The sequence below is a fragment of the Neophocaena asiaeorientalis genome, unplaced genomic scaffold (genome assembly GCF_003031525.2).
Source record: "Neophocaena asiaeorientalis asiaeorientalis breed wild unplaced genomic scaffold, Neophocaena_asiaeorientalis_V1.1 scaffold209, whole genome shotgun sequence".
NCBI lineage: Eukaryota > Metazoa > Chordata > Mammalia > Artiodactyla > Phocoenidae > Neophocaena > Neophocaena asiaeorientalis.
The window spans coordinates 2,299,039-2,318,326 of NW_020172366.1; the positions used below are offsets into that span (position 1 = coordinate 2,299,039).

General features: G+C 35.0%; 1 protein-coding gene across 1 annotated transcript in view; it reads left to right on the forward strand.

The window, feature by feature from the left end:
* GBE1 (1,4-alpha-glucan branching enzyme 1) overlaps window positions 1-19,288 on the forward strand; it is a 288,463-nt gene that overhangs the window by 46,768 nt on the left and 222,407 nt on the right. The window contains exon 2 of the mRNA XM_024769059.1: window positions 16,492-16,661. Within this exon, the coding sequence (XP_024624827.1) occupies window positions 16,492-16,661 (170 nt within the window). The remainder of the gene's footprint in view (window positions 1-16,491; window positions 16,662-19,288) is intronic.

Consider the following 19,288-nt stretch of genomic DNA (forward strand, 5'->3'; position numbering starts at 1 on the left):
GCTATAAAAAAAAAAAAAAAAACGAAAAAAAAGAAAAAATGGACAGTCAGAACCCTAGGACAAATGGTAACAGCAAATCTATTCAGACAAAATCACACAAAGCAGCATCACATACATACTCACAATAAGAGAAAAAGGAAGAAACATGCATATATGTATATAAAAAATTTGAAAAGGAGGAGTGCAACCAAATAAATAAACAGATCTACCAATGATAATAAGCTCTAAATACTAAACTTAGATAAACATAAAATCAGAAACAAATTAAGTGCAGAAAGCAAACCCCAAGTCTACAGTTGTTCCTGAATCCACCGCCTCAATTTCAGGATGATTCGTGTCTATTCAGTTATTCCAGAGATGCAGGATACTTCAAGTTGATTGCAGAGATTTAATCCATTGCTCCTGAGGCTGCTGGGAGAAATTTCCTTTTCTCTTTTTTGTTAGCACTGTTCCTGGGGTTCAGCTTTGGATTTGGCCCCGCCTCTGTGTGTATGTTGCCAGAGGGCATCTGTTCCCCACCCAGACGGGATGGGGTTAAAGGAGCAGCTGATTAGGGGGCTTTGGCTCACGCAGGCTGGGGGGAAGGAGGGCTACGGAATGCGGGGCAAGCCTGCGGTGGCAGAGGCCGGCGTGACATTGCAACAGCCTGAGCCATGCTGTGTGTTCTCCCGGGGAAGTTGTCCCTGGATCATAGGACCCTGGCAGTGGCCAACTGCACAGAATCCCTGGGGGGGTGTGTGGATAGTGACCTGTGCTTGCACACAGTATTCTTGGTTGCTGCAGCAGCAGACTTAGCATTTCATGCCAGTCTCTGGTGTCCACGCTGATACAGTGGCTCGCGCCCATCTCTGGAGCTCGTTTAGGTGCTTCTCTGAATCCCCTCTCCTCGCACACCCCAAAATGATGGTCTCTTGCCTCTTAGGCCGTTACAGACTGTTTCCTGGACTCCCTCCCAGTTAGCTGTGGCATACTAGCCCCCTTCAGGCTGTGTTCACGCCGCCACCCCCAATCCTCTCCCTGCGCTCCAACCGAAGCCTGAGCCTCTCAGCTCTCAGCCCCCGCCCGCCCTGGCGGGTGAGCTGACAAGCCTCTCAGGCTGGTGAGTGCTGGTTGGCACCGATCCTCTGTGTGGGAATCTCTCTGCTTTGCCCTCCACACTCCTGTTGCTGCGCTCTCCTCTGTGGCTCTGAAGGTTCCCCCGTCCGCCACCCGCAGTCTCCGCCCGTGAAGGGGCTTCTAGTGTGTGGATACTTTTCATCCTTCACAGCTCCCTCCCTGAGGTGCAGGTTCCGTCTCTATTCTTTTGTCTCTGTTTTTCCTTTTTTCTTTTGCCCTACCCAGGTTTGTGGGGAGTTTCTTGCCTTTTGGGAAGTCTGAGGTCTTCTGCCAGCGTTCAGTAGGTTTTCTGTAGGAGTTGTTCCACACATAGATGTATTTGTCATGTATTTGTGGAAGGAAAGTGATCTCCACGTCTTACTCTTCCACCATCTTGAAGGTGCCCAATAGTCCTGTTCCTTAATGGACACTGTAATAGATGTTGAGGATGTAAAATTAAACAAAAGATGATCCTTGGCTTTATGTCATCTTTAATCTGGTGGGAGAAGATGTCAGCAAAGAAATTTATAATACTGTTTGAATATATCATTGGGACAGTTTGGCCAAAACTCTTTGTGAACCCAGCCTTAGGAAAGGGTGGTCTATGCGTGATGAGGAATCTATTTGAGTTCTCAATCCCAGCAATTTTGATTATGAATAGGCTTTAATTATCAGTACAACTATGTGATCTGACCAGAGCATTTTGGGAGCACTGAACTAGAATATTGTGGCCCATAAGCAATATGAGTTCTAGATGAATTTAAAGTATCCATTTTACTGATGTTGAATAGGCTATTAAATTAAGCATCAGGGTGGCCTTATTAGCAAACAGATTTAGCTATACTTGAATGGAATTTAACTTTGGGTTTTCTTTCAAATCTGCTTTTAGCATTAGGGTCCTTGTATAGTAGTTTAATTTGGCACAGAGACTCTAGATAATATGGTAAGTGAAATTTTAAAATGTTGTTTTACATCCATACTTCATTACAAAACCTACAGAGTATTGTTGCTTAGTAAAATTTAAATACTTTATGTCAATCTCAATTTGGGTAAATATTTAAAAGAATAAAATGTGTAATTTGGAAAAATAATAAACTGAGACATGCAGACAATATAGCAGACTACTCCACTTGCCAAGCTGTTCTTTGCTTTCAGACCTATTATGTCTGGTCTGTGTTAGGTCAGTGGATGTAAAAAAGGGGTGTGTGTGTGTGTGTGTGTGTGTGTGTGTATACACACACAGATAGATAGATAGATGGATAGATAGATGGATATAGATATGAAACTTGGATTTTTATAACTTAAAAGAAGTCTTGCCAACATGTTAGGAGTCACTATGAAAGCTCTTTAATCTTTTGGTTTTGTAGCTGACAGAATTTTTAAACCTTTATCTCCCTCAGTAACGGCAAAAATCTTGTCAGAGTGTTTGATAAACCTTTGATATTTCATGGCTATTTAGTCCAAAGGATGTGAAGTTTTTGTTGGAAGTATATATATCTCCTTGGATTCTTTGATATATATTAGTATACTGTGTCCCATGCCATTGTCAAAGTGAAAATTGATTCATTTATCCTGTCTCTAATATAAAAACATTCACAAGGATAAAGTTCATAGCTATCTGGCTATATTTAATAAATTCAAATGTGTGATTGGGTTTTTTGATTTGCTAATTACCATATTATAAGGTTTCTGATCTTTGGTGATTTTCAGAGAAAAAAAATTAGTGTCCATTAGTTTTTATCTTATAATTGATATAATAACCATCCAGTTTGAAACTGTATATAAGAGGTATAAATAGTACATGTTTGCATATTTTGTTTTAACTCAGTTACTTCAGGTTCATTGTGACAGGTACACCTGCCCTCCAAGTAAAATTCTCTGGGTAATTGGAATCAGTACCAATGTGATTTCTGCCTTTTGTTAGATTTTACAAAATAAAATAGAAAAAAATGCTTTGTGGATTTGTTTAGTTAGTGTAAATATGACAAGTTTTAATTTTTTTCAAGTGAATTTTCTGATGACTTTATTTTTGAACATTTGTATCACTCTAACCTATAATAAAAGGTTTTTTTCCATCAAAAATTTAGCATATGAAAATTATTTAACAAATACTAAGTAATAAATTAAATTTACTACAGAAGTCTAAATCAACTGAAAAACTGTAAACTGCAAAGCATATTGGGTGCTATTATGAGTAATGCTTAAGTAAAAATACTCTGGAAGGAAAGTCTTGGATATGTATTCCAGCTTCTCCCACTTAATAGCTGTGTGGCCTTGGGCAAAATTTTTTAACCTCCTGTTTCTTCATCTGTACCATAAGAATGATAACAGTACCCTCCACATTGGGTTATTGTGAGGGCTTAAATAGTTAATATTTAACAGTGTCTATAGCATAGTAAGTATTCCATGAGGTATTAGTCATTATCATTTATGATTTGTGATATTTATAATTCATTATATTTTTTCAGTTGGCTGACAGACTATTTTCTTTTTTTATTTGCTTTGCATTTTATGTTTCATAATGGTTTATACACTGCATTTTATTTTAAGCAAAATAGTGTATTTAAAAGTATGCTACTTGTGCACAGTAAAATATACACTCTTTGGTGTGTGTGTGTGAGACATCCAAAATAACCTTTGTTTTGGGGTGCAATTTTTTCCTTTCTTGGTTGGAAGAATTAGGACCCAACTTTGAATCAAAGAAGGCTAGAGTACGGATTATAGGTTCTTAGACCTGGATGGTACCTTTCAATTTTAGCTTCTTCATTTTACAGAAGAGGAAGCTAAAGCTTTGGGTGGTTATCCTCCTTAAGTTCACATAGCTAGTACCTTAAAGATGGTCTAGAAGTTGTATATTTTGACTCCTTCACCTCCCTCTCTACTTTGAGGAATATAGAATTTTTGACAATGTTTGAGTAACAGTGACATTCACATAACTATCATTGCTTTTTTTTTTTTTTTTTTTTTTTGGGGGGACGGAGGTGGACTCTTAACCACTGCGCCACCAGGGAAGCCCCCCATCATTGCTTTTAATCTATTGATACAATGAATCATATTAAGAACAAGATTCTCTTGGTGATTTAAAAGATTGGAATTGCTTCTCAGCAGGTTAGTTAACCACGCATACTCAGGAGTATAGCTCTTGTGCAGATTGTGGTCTACATCATGGAGGACCTCTAGCCCAAACCTCTGGTCTTTGCCATGTAATTTTTCCCCAAAGAGAAAGCTGACCACAGAGCAGAGTGTTATTTGAGCTAAGAGCCGTTAAAACATTAAGTTAGATTTCTTCCTAAAAATCAGTAGACTAAGACTGTGTTAGCTCATGTTTCATATTACACGAGAGAAAATAAACTGAAAGGTCAGTTGAACAGTTACAGCATTGCCCTTTTCCAAGGTAATCAGCAGAGCATGTAGCAAAGACGTGAACAGGAGCGTGACTGGAAAGAGAACGGCTGATAAAGAGGCTGGCTGCTTAAAGTGCTTGGGACAGTACTTGACACTTCCAGGCCTGACCAGATGGGCCATCTCACAGGGCTTACCTTCAGTAATTCTGATTTATTACATTTAGATGGCTTTCTTTTTCTAGTTAGGCAGTCAGGTTTTCACATTGCCAGAAGACCCCAGAAATTTTAATATTGACCATTAATCATACCCTGGTAAACTGCAAGGGCAATATATTATTAATTTGTTTGCAGCCAAGAGACAAAACACAGTGATTAAAATTAATTTCTAGCTACATTTTGTTAATTTATTCTAATTAATTAATATGTTAAGTCAAAATATGTTTACATTAATGGCTATATAGTAGGTTCTTTATGTTGTGTCATTAAATGTCATTTCCATTATCCTAAGTGTTGAACTCTAGAAATAAGTACTTTATTATTAAAATAAATAAGGAGTTGTATAAGGCTTTCTAAGTAATACCACCAAGTGAAGTATTTCTAATTTTCCATTAATTGATTGAGAACATTTCATGGTTTGGGTTTCGTAGGATTTAGATTTGGAAGGATCTCAGCAGTGACCTCCCTCAACGCCTTCACCTCTATGGCCCAGTACCAGAATTAGGAAAGAACATTTAATAAGTAACAGCCATCATTTACTTCCAGGACACAATTTTAAATAGTAGCCACTCTCACTTTTAAAGTTAACTTTTAACAGTTTTAAATTGACCTCATTCTCCTCCTCCCAAAAAGGAAAGATTTAATGATTTCTACATAATCATAATTTCTATATATATATTATTAATTTGAAATACAAAGTAGCCAAATTACATTTAACTTTAGGCCAAGTAAGAACAAAATTGTTATTTAAATAGCTTTTATTCTAAAACATCAGAAAATAAGAAATCAACTGTTTGCTCTTAAATATGCTCTGAGGATAGTAGTTGTCAGATTGTCCATAGTGCATTTGATTGTGTTTTAGAGATGGTACAAAATGAAAAAGGTTTTTTAAAAAGGTTAAAATTAGTAACAGGCCTAATGTTTGCTTGTAATTGAATTTAGATTTTATTATTGTATTATAATTAACATAACTATTCCAATTCTTTCAAGGTTTTTTTTTTCTACTTAGAAATGTCTTAATTTCTTGTTTAAAAAAAGGAAAGATGAGACATGACATAATTTATTTTTGGTGGGCTAGTTATGTATAAGCACAGTAGTCCTGACATCAATGGTATTCTCTTTCTGTTTTATAAATGAGGAGGCTGAAACTCTGAGATCATTAAGGGGAAAATCTAAGGTCACTTTGCTAATGGGCCTAGCAATAGAACCTAACCTTTTATTTTTAAAATCTGTCCTTTCTATAGTATGTCATCATGCCTGGAACATAGAACATGGCCCATACAAATTAGTCTTAGATTAACTCTATATGTGAAAGAACTCATTTCATTAACATCTAGTCCCAAATCTTATGAACATAGGCATTGGTAAGGGTTATAATAGTAAGAAAAACTGCTTGAGTTCAAAACCACAGACATGCATGTTACTATCAGCTTGCGTAGAAATGAGATGATGGGAGTGAATTGTCTTCCATTCATTTTGGCAGCAGTTGGTGTCTTGATTGTTTCATCACATCCCCTGGTTTCCTTTTCACTTTTTGTTTGTTTGTTTGTTTGCGGTACGCGGGCCTTTCACTGTTGTGGCTTCTCTGGTTGCGGAGCACAGGCTCCAGACGCGCAGGCTCAGCGGCCATGGCTCACGGGCCCAGCCACTCTGCGGCATGTGGGATCTTCCCGGACCGGGGCACGAACCCATGTCCCCTGCATCGGCAGGCAGACTCTCAACCACTGCGCCACCAAGGAAGCCCTCCTTTTCACTTTTGTAGGTCCATACGTTTGAACTTTTTATAACATTCAAGTCAATGAATCAGTGTCTTACGTGAGATAATGCATTTCCTTATAAAGCTGGTTGTTTAGTCACACAGGACCTACAGGAGCAAGAGTGAGGGATTTATCTGCAGACTGCTTCCCATTTTTTATCTCTTATTGGTCAAAGTTTATCCCTTTAAAAGTTTAGCCTTTATTTCTCCACACATCAATGTTGTAGTATCTGGCTTCTTTCAGGAGCTGCTTGCAAGTCACAGCCTTCATAGGCCGGTCAAATGAGCGTACAAAGCCAGGACTGTGGTGGGACTAAGTGAATATGTGAGTTTCGTACATTTAGGGCAGATTGTATCTTTCTTACAGTTGAAGAGGCTATTGATTTTCTATGTTGTCCTCAAATCCAGCAATCATATTGAATAGATTTATTGTCCTAATAGTGTGCTTATTTCATGCGAAAGGTGTTATGCTAAGCATTTTAGGTATGTTATCTCATTTGATTATCTTATGAAATATATTCAGTTATTCTTAGGTAGGGAAATTGAGTCTAAGTTACAGCTGGTAAGAGGTAGGATTGGAATTCAAATTCAGATGTAATAATCTTAATTTTAAACCTAAATCTAACCATCCTGTCACCATTGCCTCACCACTGTCTGGCAAGTAATAGGTGCTCACTAAATATTTATTTGTTAAGTACTTAATATGTGCCAGTATTTAAGGTGCTTGGGTATATGAATGTGCTAAACAGATAATTTTCCCTGTCTTTGGGGAATTTACATTCTAGCTACTTCTATTTTCTGGTTATAAGCCTTTATCAACGCCTTACACGGTGCTTTCTCACTCTTTTTTTTTTGCGGTACGCGGGCCTCTCACTGTTGTGGCCTCACCCGTTGCAGAGCACAGGCTCCGGACGCGCAGGCTCAGCGGCCATGGCTCACGAGCCCAGCCGCTCCGCGACATGTGGGATCCTCCCCGACCAGGGCACGAACCCGTGTCCCCTGCATCCGCAGATGGACTCTCAACCACTACGCCACCAGGGAAGCCCTCTCACTCTTTTTTTGCTCTTCTATCTCCCACACATAACAAAGAATGTCTTGAAGGCATGGACTCTTTCTTCTCTGTTCTCAGTGACTAGCATAGCACTGGACATATAGTAGATGCTTAGTAATATTTGTGGAATAAATGGATGGATTTTACCACTACTTGCTTGTCACTTTTACTTAAATGGCCCCAATTTTACTGTTTCCTGGTAGATGAAGTTTAGAGTGTATGTTAAATTGAACACAGATTGGAAATGTCACTAAAATTTTAAATGAAATTGATAAATTTATACATTTATTTGTCGACTAGTACATTTAAACATTTAAATATAAGGAACGGCATTCAAAAATGAGAAACCGTGTCTACTATAATGTCAATTTTTAAATTATTTTCATTGATCAATCCTGCATAACAAGTCCACAAACCCCTGTATTTTAATGTTCAGTCTATTTAGTAAAGACTTCAGTAATATCTATACTTTCTGCTAAAATCGATCCTTCAAACTGCTCCCTTTAAAAACTCTCTATGTATCAGTTATCTCCTCTTTAAAGTCTTAAAGGTTTTCATTTTTTATTTATTATCTAGCTGAAAACCATCTTTTCCATCTTGATTTGCCACTACATTTCTAGCCATCCTCCTGTCCAGCTACGAATAGCTAATATGTAGCCCACAAGAACCACCTTGAATTTTACACATTTAATGCTCTTCTCTGTCTTGTCTCCAACTGTCAGAATATACTACTCATCCTTCAAGATACAGCACAAATGCCAGCCACTTTTTAAAGCCTTTTCTAATCTTCTCCCATCAGTTCTTTCTGTTGTCTTGCTAATTCTTCTGTTAACATTTGCTTATCTCAGCCCTATTGTCCTGAGTTGAACAGTCTTCTATTAGACTGATGAACTTATTGAGGGAAGGACGTTGAATTATTGGCACACAATAAGTATTTTTATCCTGTAATAAATATGTTGTGGGTTTTTGTTGTTGTTGTTGTTGAATACTTATCCGTGATTGAGGAACATAAACTATTCACTTTTTTTTTGGCGGTACTCGGGCCTCTCACTGTTGTGGCCTCTCCTGTTGCAGAGCACAGGCTCCAGACACGCAGGCTCAGCGGCCATGGCTCACGGGCCCAGCCGCTCCGCGCGGCATGTGGGATCTTCCTGGACCCCGGCACGAACCCGCATTCCCTGCATCGGCAGGTGGACTCTCAACCACTGCACCATCAGGGAAGCCCTAAACTATTCACTTTTAAGTCTCAAATGCCTACTCTTCACTTGACAGGTTTAATATATAGATAAGTTTGTATATTACACATATTTTGTGCTTCAAGAAGAAAGTTTCTGCCAGTCACCTTGAAGTCTTTTTAAAGGCCGATTTAAAAAGCAGTTTTTTGTTTAAAAAAAAATTCCATTCCCCTCTCCTTTATTTTCCCCTTTTTTAGTTATTAAAAATTCCTGTTGAGCTTTTATTTCTGTGCTTTTGCTTGTCTCTATTCCAAGTCTCCTCTAGGAAGCAGATGACAATATAAAATCTTAAGAATTAAGCTAGCAAGGAAGGAATTTCCCCCATGGGTTCCTTGTGTTTCAGGCCCACTCAGAAGCACTTGAGAAAGAATTCTACATCCTAGATATTTCCAGATAAGGTATGATCCATCTCCCCTGACATATCTCCTGTGTTCACAACCTTGCCTGAAATCAGAGTTTCAGTACAGATCTAGGATGAACTGTCTTACAGGAGAGCAAAGACTGTAGCCTGTTTCATTTTTTTCCCAAACTAGTAATTTCCTGCTTCCCTAAAGTAACTATTTTTTCCCCTAGTCAATCCAATTTACTTAATTTTCTTCAACACTTTTTATAACCCATACATTCAAGTTAATTTGGAATACCTGGTATGTGTTAGTATGCCTATATTTGTAATTTTTCATAGCAGGAAAAAATGTGTTCTCACACACTTTTGGAATTTAAGGAGAAACAGTCCTTGATGTTTGCTAATAATTAATGTGCACATTACAATCTAAACAGGTATTAAAAATCTAAGCAAGAGACTAAGTGATTTGTTCAGGGTCGCATATAGTATGTAACAGAGTTAAGATTTGAACCTGAACTGTTTGTTTCTAGAGCCTTAGCTGTTTCTCTTAATTATAAGATTAATAGACTTATGAATAAAACTTATAGGGCTTTCTTTAAAAGGAACATGTGACTTTTAATTTGAGACTTTGTCTCTTGATTTCGTTAAAGTATACCTTTTGTGATGAATAATACTACATCTCTACTGCTTTTTACCTTCTTGACCTTGGGCAACTTACGTATTTATCTGTGCCTCTATTTCTTTGTTTGTAAAAAGAGGATTAAAAACATCAATCAAATGTGATAATATTTTTATATCTGTACAAAATACAGATACAGTAGTTTCTACAGTTTCTATTGAAACTACAGATACAGTAGTTTCAATACTAACTTCGTTTTATGTTCTGGTTACCAAGAATTTGACCCAGTTTTTAAATATTCTATAAATTCATAGCAAAATATTGAGAGAGATGACTGTAGTAGGAGAGGGCAAAGGGACAATGAGCTTGCTATATCCTCAGGCATTTTCTTTTTTGAGCCACAGTGATTTCAAAGTGGAATGTGTATTTCTGTATCAGAAGCTACAGGGCTGACCTTGAGGAAGTCAAGATATTTAGTTAGAATTATATCGTACTATAATCCTGTTTCTGTTCAATTTTAGTAAATGGAACATTTGTACATGTCTTATGAAACGTCTTAAGAATGATTATTTTTTAAATTTAAACTTTAAATAAATCTAAAATTGTGTTTCAAAGATATTATAACCACATTGACAGTAAAATTATTGCCACATTTATTTGCCCTCCCAAAGTTGATATCTTTTTTAAAAAGAATCAGTAATTTTTCTTATATTATGATAATGTATGTGTATGTATTTTTTTTACCCTAAGTCCAGATTTATTTTGTTGACTGTTCCTGTTTGATCATTTTATTGAATGTTGTTACTTATGTTGTCTAATATGGATTAGAGTTTCCATACACCAAGAGTTATAGCTGAATAATATCTATAAGAGGTAACAATCATTTTCTCATAGAAGTTGGAGAGTATGAGAGAGTTTGCAGTACTAGTCTTTCATTAGATCTGTAGATTGAGGGGTTTTTTTTGCCTTTTTTTCTTTTTTGGTCCAGATCAGTATTTGAAGTATTTTTGAAACAGTTGCCAATGTTAAATTAGGGAGAGTTCATAGAAAAATCTGGAATTTTTTCATTCTTACTTGATTTGGCAAATGCTTGGTAATAAATAATAGGCTCTAGCTTTTAAATAGACACTGTCACTTTTCGCTGGGCTTTGTGCTCTTCATCTCACTTAGAGTTCTTCTCTGTTGTTTTCCATACTCAAAGGCTAACCTCATTGGTCATTCTTTTATCATCAGGCTTGCCCTTTTGTGTTCCTCATGTGGGAGCAGCTCCTCATATTTATGATACCTTCCTGCCTTCTGTTGGTGGTTCAGTTTGTGTAAAGACTAGAGTAAAGACTGCTAGTGAGACTGGGGTTGTATCATTTCATTAAAAGCTAATTTGTTTCAAATAATAGATTAAATGTAATCTGAATTTTTATGAAACCATGGGCATGTGTGCTCACAGGTGGGCATGTGTATTTGTGTGTGTTGGGTATATATATACAATACAAAAGGGGGTCATATATGAAATATTCCACTCACACCTACCACTCCCGTTAGGCATTGCACTACACCGATCAGATTCTGTGCTGTACCTCTTCTTGTCTTTGAAGCAAATGTGGTGAGTATGGTGAGGCTAGGGAGGCTTAAGGCTCCTGTTCACCTCAGCCCATTGGAATTCAACCGCTGGTGCAGAGGAAGGGACCCTGTGAAAATACCATCTACATGCCATCTGTACCTATATGAATATTCTTTATACAAATAGATGGTTTGTAGAAAACTGCTTTGCAGCTTCTTTCCCTAAGCCATCGCTCTTGGGACATTTTTCCACATCACCACATTTCGTTCTATCTCATTCTTCATAATGGATCTCGTGTAATTTGTTGTTTGCATGTTCCACAGTTAATTCGACCAGCCTCCCTTGTTGAACAGGTAGGTATTTTCCATGGTTTGGTATTTTAAATAATGCCATAATGATTATCATTGTACACATGTCTTTGCTTCTTTGTGTGATATATCCTAGGGGTAAATTTCTAGAAATGGAATTACTTAGTTGAAGAGTGTAATTTTGAAATTTTCATAGCTGATGCCAAATAGTTATCTAATTTATATTTCATTAAAGAGTATTTGGGAATGTCTTCTTCCTGGACCTGCATTCTGTCTGCACAGACTATCACATGTTTACTGGTCTTTTAGGTGGAAAATGGAATTTAGGTTTGCACTTCTTCAATTATCTATGAATTTGAGCATCTTTTCAATATGTTTACTGGCCATTTGTACTTCTTTTTCTGTGAAATATAGGTTTTTTTTAAAAATTAAATATTTATAACTTTGATCTTTCAAAGTTATTTTGGTTTTAGAGGTCCAATTTTTAAACTTAGATTACAATATTTTAATAGGTAAGCCATTCTTTTCTTATTTGAAATGTCCTTTATGATGTATTTAATTTCTTTATATGTTCAAGTCTATTTCAAGAACTCAGTTTTGTCCCACTGATCTATTTCAAACTATTTGAATTCCCCAAATTTTATAAACATAGTTTTACATACGTATTAAAATTCTTATGGAATATTTTATAGGATTATGTAGATATTTTAATGATCTAAAAATTTTGTAGTTTCAGAAAAAAAACATTTATTTTGTTTAAATGGTGTTTCTTTGTTATAAATAATTGGAACAATGCAGGGGAGAAAGTAAATAGAAACCCCACCAAAAAAATCATCACTGATATTAAGGGAACATCATTCTTGATATTTTTTATATGCTTATATATAGGTAGAAGGATAGAGAAATAGCTTGATAGAAATAATATAACATGAGGAAAATAGATGTGTTTTAAATTTAATTTTAAACAAATAGACTGAAATAAAATGAAAGAAGTGGCTGAAATTCACATTATGACTTTCTTTAAAGTGGCCATCTAAGATTAATGAAGAGATTAAAGAGTATAATGATGACAATCTTAAATTTTAGTCAGTGTTGAGTGACTCTGTTATAAAAAAAAATAGGGGTCTGACCACTCATGCTTTATTCCATCTCCCTTTCACTTACCTCTTGTTTTTTTATAAGTCAAGTTTTCACTTGTCCATTGAGATTCGTTTCTTGTTATCACATTCACATAATTGCACAATTGATTAGCCTTGGTTCTATATTTAAAGACTTACGGCGCAACCACACTGCTGCAATGACTGTCCATTCCTCTGTGTGTATTTTTAGTCTTTTAATTGACTAATTTTTATGGAAAGTTTTTCTTTTCTTTTCTTCAACAATGGTTCGTTAATGTCATAGACTTAAAATTATTTTTTAATTTGGCAATATTTAAAGAATTCCTTAAGCTCGAGTAGGCATGTGTCTCATATAATATCCTTAAACTGACTTTTTTTATTTTTGCTGTACGCGGGCCTCTCACTGTTGTGGCCTCTCCCCTTGCGGAGCACAGGCTCCGGACGCGCAGGCTCAGCGGCCATGGCTCACGGGCCCAGCCGCTCCGCGGCATGTGGGATCTTCCCAGACCGGGGCACTAACCCGCGTCCCCTGCATCAGCAGGCGGACTCTCAACCACTGCGCCACCAGGGAAGCCCTCATATAATATCCTTAGATTACTACTTTTCCCTCTCAGAATTGTGTGGGCTTGGATTTGTTATGTTTTGGTCTTTAATGTCATGCTCCTTTGCAAAAAAAAATGCCCCCCTCCCCTTATTTTTTTGTACCAGTTGTCCATAGAATTATTTCTTTCTCCTTTGAATCTCAGTAGCTTAAACTGGGAGATGCTGTGTGTGTGTGTTTGTGCATTTGTTTTCCAAATTTTTCTTAAAACATAATGTGTTCTTTTTAAAATGCAGATTTAGTTCTATAGGAAAACTGTCCAGTTTTACGTCTTTTATATTCATTTTATTTAGTTTTGTTCTTCAGAGTCACCAGCTATTCTTATTTTGATAATTTTTGTTAGTTTTGCATACCTCTTTTCTTTAATATTTTCAATTTCTTTTTTCTCTAATTATATCAATTTCCAGTTCACTTACCTAATAATTATTTTTTATAATAAACCACTAGCATCTTTATTTGTCAACAATAGCCACTTAGAAAATGTAGTAGACAAGGAGCATCTTATCATGATAACAGCAAAATGCTAAGATTAACCTAATAATAAATGTGCTAAAGGACTCAATATTTTATATGTAACAATTCTCTCCAAATTAATCTATATAGTAAAATAATCTGAATAAACTTGACATACTGATTGTAAAGTTCATATAAAGGAAAAAAGGTTTTAAAATATCCAAGAAAATGTACAGAAAAATTAAAATGTGAACTTGTATGACCAAATATTAAATATACTATTATATGTAGTTATGTTAATTAAAATTGTGTGGTATTCTTCCTCCAGATACAGAAAAGAACAAAGAAAGAGGAATAAATAAAAATGCCTTCTATATATGTGAATTTAATACATAAAGTCAATCAGGCATCTTAATCAGTGGAGAAAGGGCAGAATATATGAAATAAAGAGCACTGGGAAAATTATTCTCACACTTTGGAAGAAAACTCAAATTCCTACATCATTCCACATACAAAAATAAATGCCAAGGCAATTTAAGCCCTAAACGCCAAAAAATATAAGTATAGTGGAAGAAAATATGGGAGAATTATTTTAATCTTATGATTAGGAATACCTTTTAAGCAAAATATAATGCTATATATATTCTATATAAAACTCCTTAAAGGTGGATAGATTAGAAATAATTTTTAAATTCTTTAAGATGAACTATACCATAAGTAAAGCTAGAAGGAAACCAACTGGAAGAAAATATTTGCAATAAGTGTGTTTCAGAAAACAGATGACTTTCTATAATATATAAAGAGCTTTTGCAAATCAAAAAATAAATCAACCTAAAATGGAAAAAAAAGGACAAAGATATAGCTAATATTGATTGAGAGAATATTATTTGCCAGGCAATAGCCTAAGGACTTTACATGTACAATCTCAGCTAATTTGCATAATAACCCTTTTGATCAAATACACTTAGCATCTCCATTTTGCAGGCAAGAAAATGAGGCACAGAGAAATTTAGGAATTTGTCCAGAGTTACACCATTAGTAAATACTAGCCTGCACTCATCTCACTGAAAAAGAAGCACAAATAGCTAATAAATTTAAGAAAAGCCATTCAACCTTAATAATAATTTAGAAAAATGCAAGCACTAAAACACAATAAGATATTTTTACCAACCAAAGAGTTAAAAAATATCAGATGGATTAATAAGACTAACATTGCCAAGAGTGTAGAGAAACAGTAACTCTCATACTCAATTATTGGGGATGTCCATTGTATAGTATTTTTTTTTTATCTTTAAAAATAGAGATTTTTAAATTATTTTTTTTGAATTTTATTTTATTTTATTTATACAGCAGCTTCTTATTAGTTATCTATTTTATACATATTAATGTAGATATGTCAGTCCCAATCTCCCAATTCATCCCACCACCACCCCCCATGCCCTGCTTTCCCCCCTTGGTTATATGTACACTTTGTCCCTTGCCAATTCTAATTTAATTATTATTTTCTAATGCTACATTTTGATACTCTGTTTATTTCTTTGGGTCTGCAGTTTCATTTTACTTCTCATTCTGTTGTTCTGTCATATAATCTCTCAGCTCTTATTTTAATTCAATTCATTTTTATTTAAGTTGAAGTACAGCATGAAACATTTGTGGAAAGAGTCTTTTTCCATTCAGCTCAGTTGAGGTGTTCTTCATTAGTTAGCTTCTTACATTTTGTATATTCCCTGTGTATTCCCTACTTGGATTCATGCCATATTTCTGGGACATTTATTGATTACCCCTCAGGGTATTGAGTATGCAGGGAAGTTTATGGACATTGCTCAATTCATTGCATAGTTCTGGAACTTTCACTTCTGACATAGAGCACCTGCCACAGGCTTCATTTCTCTAGTTTTACCAGTTTTGTCCTACTTTGCTTCTCCCCAGACCTGGGGCTAGTAAGTGCAAGTAGTAGTATGTTTTTGTGTACCAGCCCTGAATATGGACTGTGGGAATCTGGGAGAGGTTCAGGAGCAGCCATGTGTTATTCTTGGTCCTGCTTGGAAAGCAATCTTTGATTTCTTCTCATGGCTGCTAGCTTCTGTAGTTTGATGTGATGTATGTTCTTTCCATGCTTTATAGGGCATGGCTAGGCAAACTACAGGCCAGAGGCCAAATTTGGCCCCACCATCTGATTTTGTAAATAAAGTGTCTCCGTAACACCATACACAAAAATAAGCTCAAAATGGAATAAAGACCTAAAATGTCTGTGGCCAATTTCATGCTTCAGAGACATAGTTGAGTAGTTGTGATAGAGACCATATGGCTGGCAAAGCCTAAAATATTTACTATCTGCCCCTTAACAGGAAAAGTGTGCCAAACCTGCTATAGAGTAATTTTATTTTTCTTACTGGTTTTTAGCTATTTTTCCTTCATTTTTTTTTTTTTAGGAGTTTGAGGAGAGATGTAGGAATGCTCCTTCATTATACTGTCTTGACATAGAAGTTGCTATAGTGCTGATATTAAAATATTCATGGAATAACATAGCCATCATATTTTCTCTCTTATACCAAAATGCTTGAAATTACAAAAAAAAAATGTTAGTTGGATTAGTTCAGTTTATTTGAGATAAGAATGATTTTATCCTACCAGGTAACTTCTACCAATAAATGAAATTATTCACATCATTCCTCTTTAATGATGTCTTCTTTTTTCTTTTTCTGAATGAGAGTACAGCAACTTCTTAATTACAGTAGCTTTTCTGGAAGATGATTTAATTTTTCAATTTCCTTTCTTTTGCACTTTTTCAAAGGTATAAGCTGTTTAGCAAGACTTTGAACAACATTGGAGAGAATGAAGGTGGTATTGATAAGTTTTCCAGAGGTTATGAATCATTTGGCGTCCACAGATGTGCTGATGGTGGTTTATACTGCAAAGAATGGGCCCCGGGAGCAGAGGGAGTTTTTCTTACTGGAGACTTCAGTAAGTATTTTAGAACGATTAAACTCAGTTGTAATATTTTATTTATTTATTTAAAACATAGATGTTATATTTCATGTATTTAACTTTTATGAATATTATTGATTACAAATATTCTACTTTTCCATAGAATTTCTTCAGTCTTTACCTTCATGCGGTAAAGGTGTTTCTGCTGTAATAAGATACATGTGTTTCTTAAAAACTTTATGTTCTTAAAATCATGTACCAGAAATAACAGAGTTTATGAGAAAAATAGTGTTAGACAGAGTACTCCAAATGTATTCAACTTTGTTAGCAAGCTCTGACAAAACTAATAGCAATCTAGGTAGAAATATTGGTGTAGGTTCAATCTCCACTAGCATTTGCTCCTGGTTATTTGTCATCGTAGTACTTGGATCCTCTAATTAGAATCTTTTTTTGAGACCACAGTAAAAGTAGACAGATAATCTAGAGGGTAAACTGCTTCATCAGTCAGTTCTTTGTTTTTTCCTTTTCCTTTTTTATAACACAATATGGCAATACCTTCTCAGCCTTGTCATCTGCATCATTAATTTCACTAGGCAGTTAACTCTATGGAAAGCACAGTGGTTCTAGAACTCAGGCTTCCATCATACAGTCTAGTGGAGGGAAACCTGTGTGTAAATAACTAAAATACAGTGTGCTGAGTTTTATTCCATAAGTATAAATAAATTACTGTAATAGTGACAAGGAAGAAAGCTTTCATTTTCAGTTTTGAAAATGGAATAACTGGCAAAATAGGCCTTGGCAAAATGTTCGTAATACAAGGAAAGGAAATATCAATAATAATCCTTTAGTACCATAGGGTAGGGTGGTCTTTAAAGTTTGATTTTCCTGGACTCAAGAAGTCTACATGCTGTACTGTTCTGCAAAGAGCAAAACTGTAGGGACAGAAAACTGAGTTGTCACGGTTTAGGGGTAGGAGGTTTGAGCTGATTACGGAGAAACATAAGGGGACTTTCTGGGGTGATGAAAATGTATTATGTCTTGATTGTGGTGGTTACATGACTGTATACATTTGTCAGAATTTATAGAACTATACATGTAAAAGAGTGAATTTTACTGCGTGTAAATTATACCCTAAGGAACCTGACTTTAAAAAAAGTTTTGATTTTATTTATATTGTCTAAGGCAGCACTGTCCAATAGAAATATAATGGACACCATTTATATAATTCAAAAAATTTAGTGGCTATATTAAAAAAATAAAGGAGAACAGCTGAATGAATTTTAATAATGATAGATTTTTATTTAACCCAATATATCAAAACATATTTTAACATGTAATCAATATAAAATTTGTTAGTGAGATATTTTCATTCTTTTGTACTGCACTTTCTAAATCTGGTATTTTTCCATTGGAAATACTTGATCAATATTTAGATTTAATAAAATTTTCAGTTTAAAAGTACACACCCAAGTTTTTCCAACCATTATTAAAAGTTCTAGCAACTCAAATGAATAATAATTTTAAAATTTACATTTAATAAAGTAATTAAAATTAAATAAAACTTTAAATTTAGTTTCTCAGTTGCACTAACCTAATCTTAAGCACAAGTAGCCACCTTTGTCTGGTGGCTCCCTTATTGGAAAAAGCAGGTCTAAGGACTTAAAATTATTCTTTGTGTAGTCCCCCAAATTAGATGATGCCAGCTGCCTGTTTCTAGAATTACTGAAAACTTTAGGGAAAGTTTTGAAAAAGATCGTGTGTCTGCTGATTCAGATAGCTTGGCCTGGTGATTATTATGAAATATATTTTGAGGCTAGGAGTCTTTTCACTTAAATTGTTGTTAAAATTGTTATAATTTTTTCTCATACATAAACATGACTATTTCCCCATCTTCTCTAAGTGACTGCCTTGACCACTAGTTTTATATTAATAGACCACTTTGATATCAACCTATAATCAAGGCACTTTTTGGCATTCTATTTTATTAGTTCTTTTTATTGCCATTTGTTGAGAGGTATTGCTTGAGAGTGTTCAAGTTAAAGTTTTACATACAGATACCAAAACTGCTATAAGAACCTCAGTTAAAATTTAGTACTTGCATTTGATTACCTCTCCTCCATATTTATGATTGAACCTACTAAATAGGCTTTAAAAATATAAAAATATGGGAAAGGGACTGTATGAAACTAGATTTGGTAGCTATCTAATGACTAATGCTGATTTATTAAAAGTTGTTCCTTGTAAATCCAGTTGGACCATATATGTGTTTGGAAAATGTATTTAAAAATTTTAAGGATTTAGGATTTAATGTTTAAATATTAAAATTATAACAATTTATAAAATCTTTTGTAAAGAGAAAACTCAAAATTATCTAGTCCCTATTTTATGTAAAAATATCCTCTGTTAACTTTTTTTTTCAATTTAATTTGATTTTTGAAAATCCTATTCTTTGTGAAGGTATGTCACATAATTTAAAATCTCTCCATATCCTTGAAACAACATTCAGTCAATTATTTTCAATCAAGCAATATTTATTTAGTGTCTAAGGGCACAAAGAATATCAGATTTAATCAATGGGCCTTTATTTTTACTGGAGAGATAGGAATGACTAAGATAAATGAAATTGTGATAGAAAATGGGAAGTATGATAGAATACAGTTAAC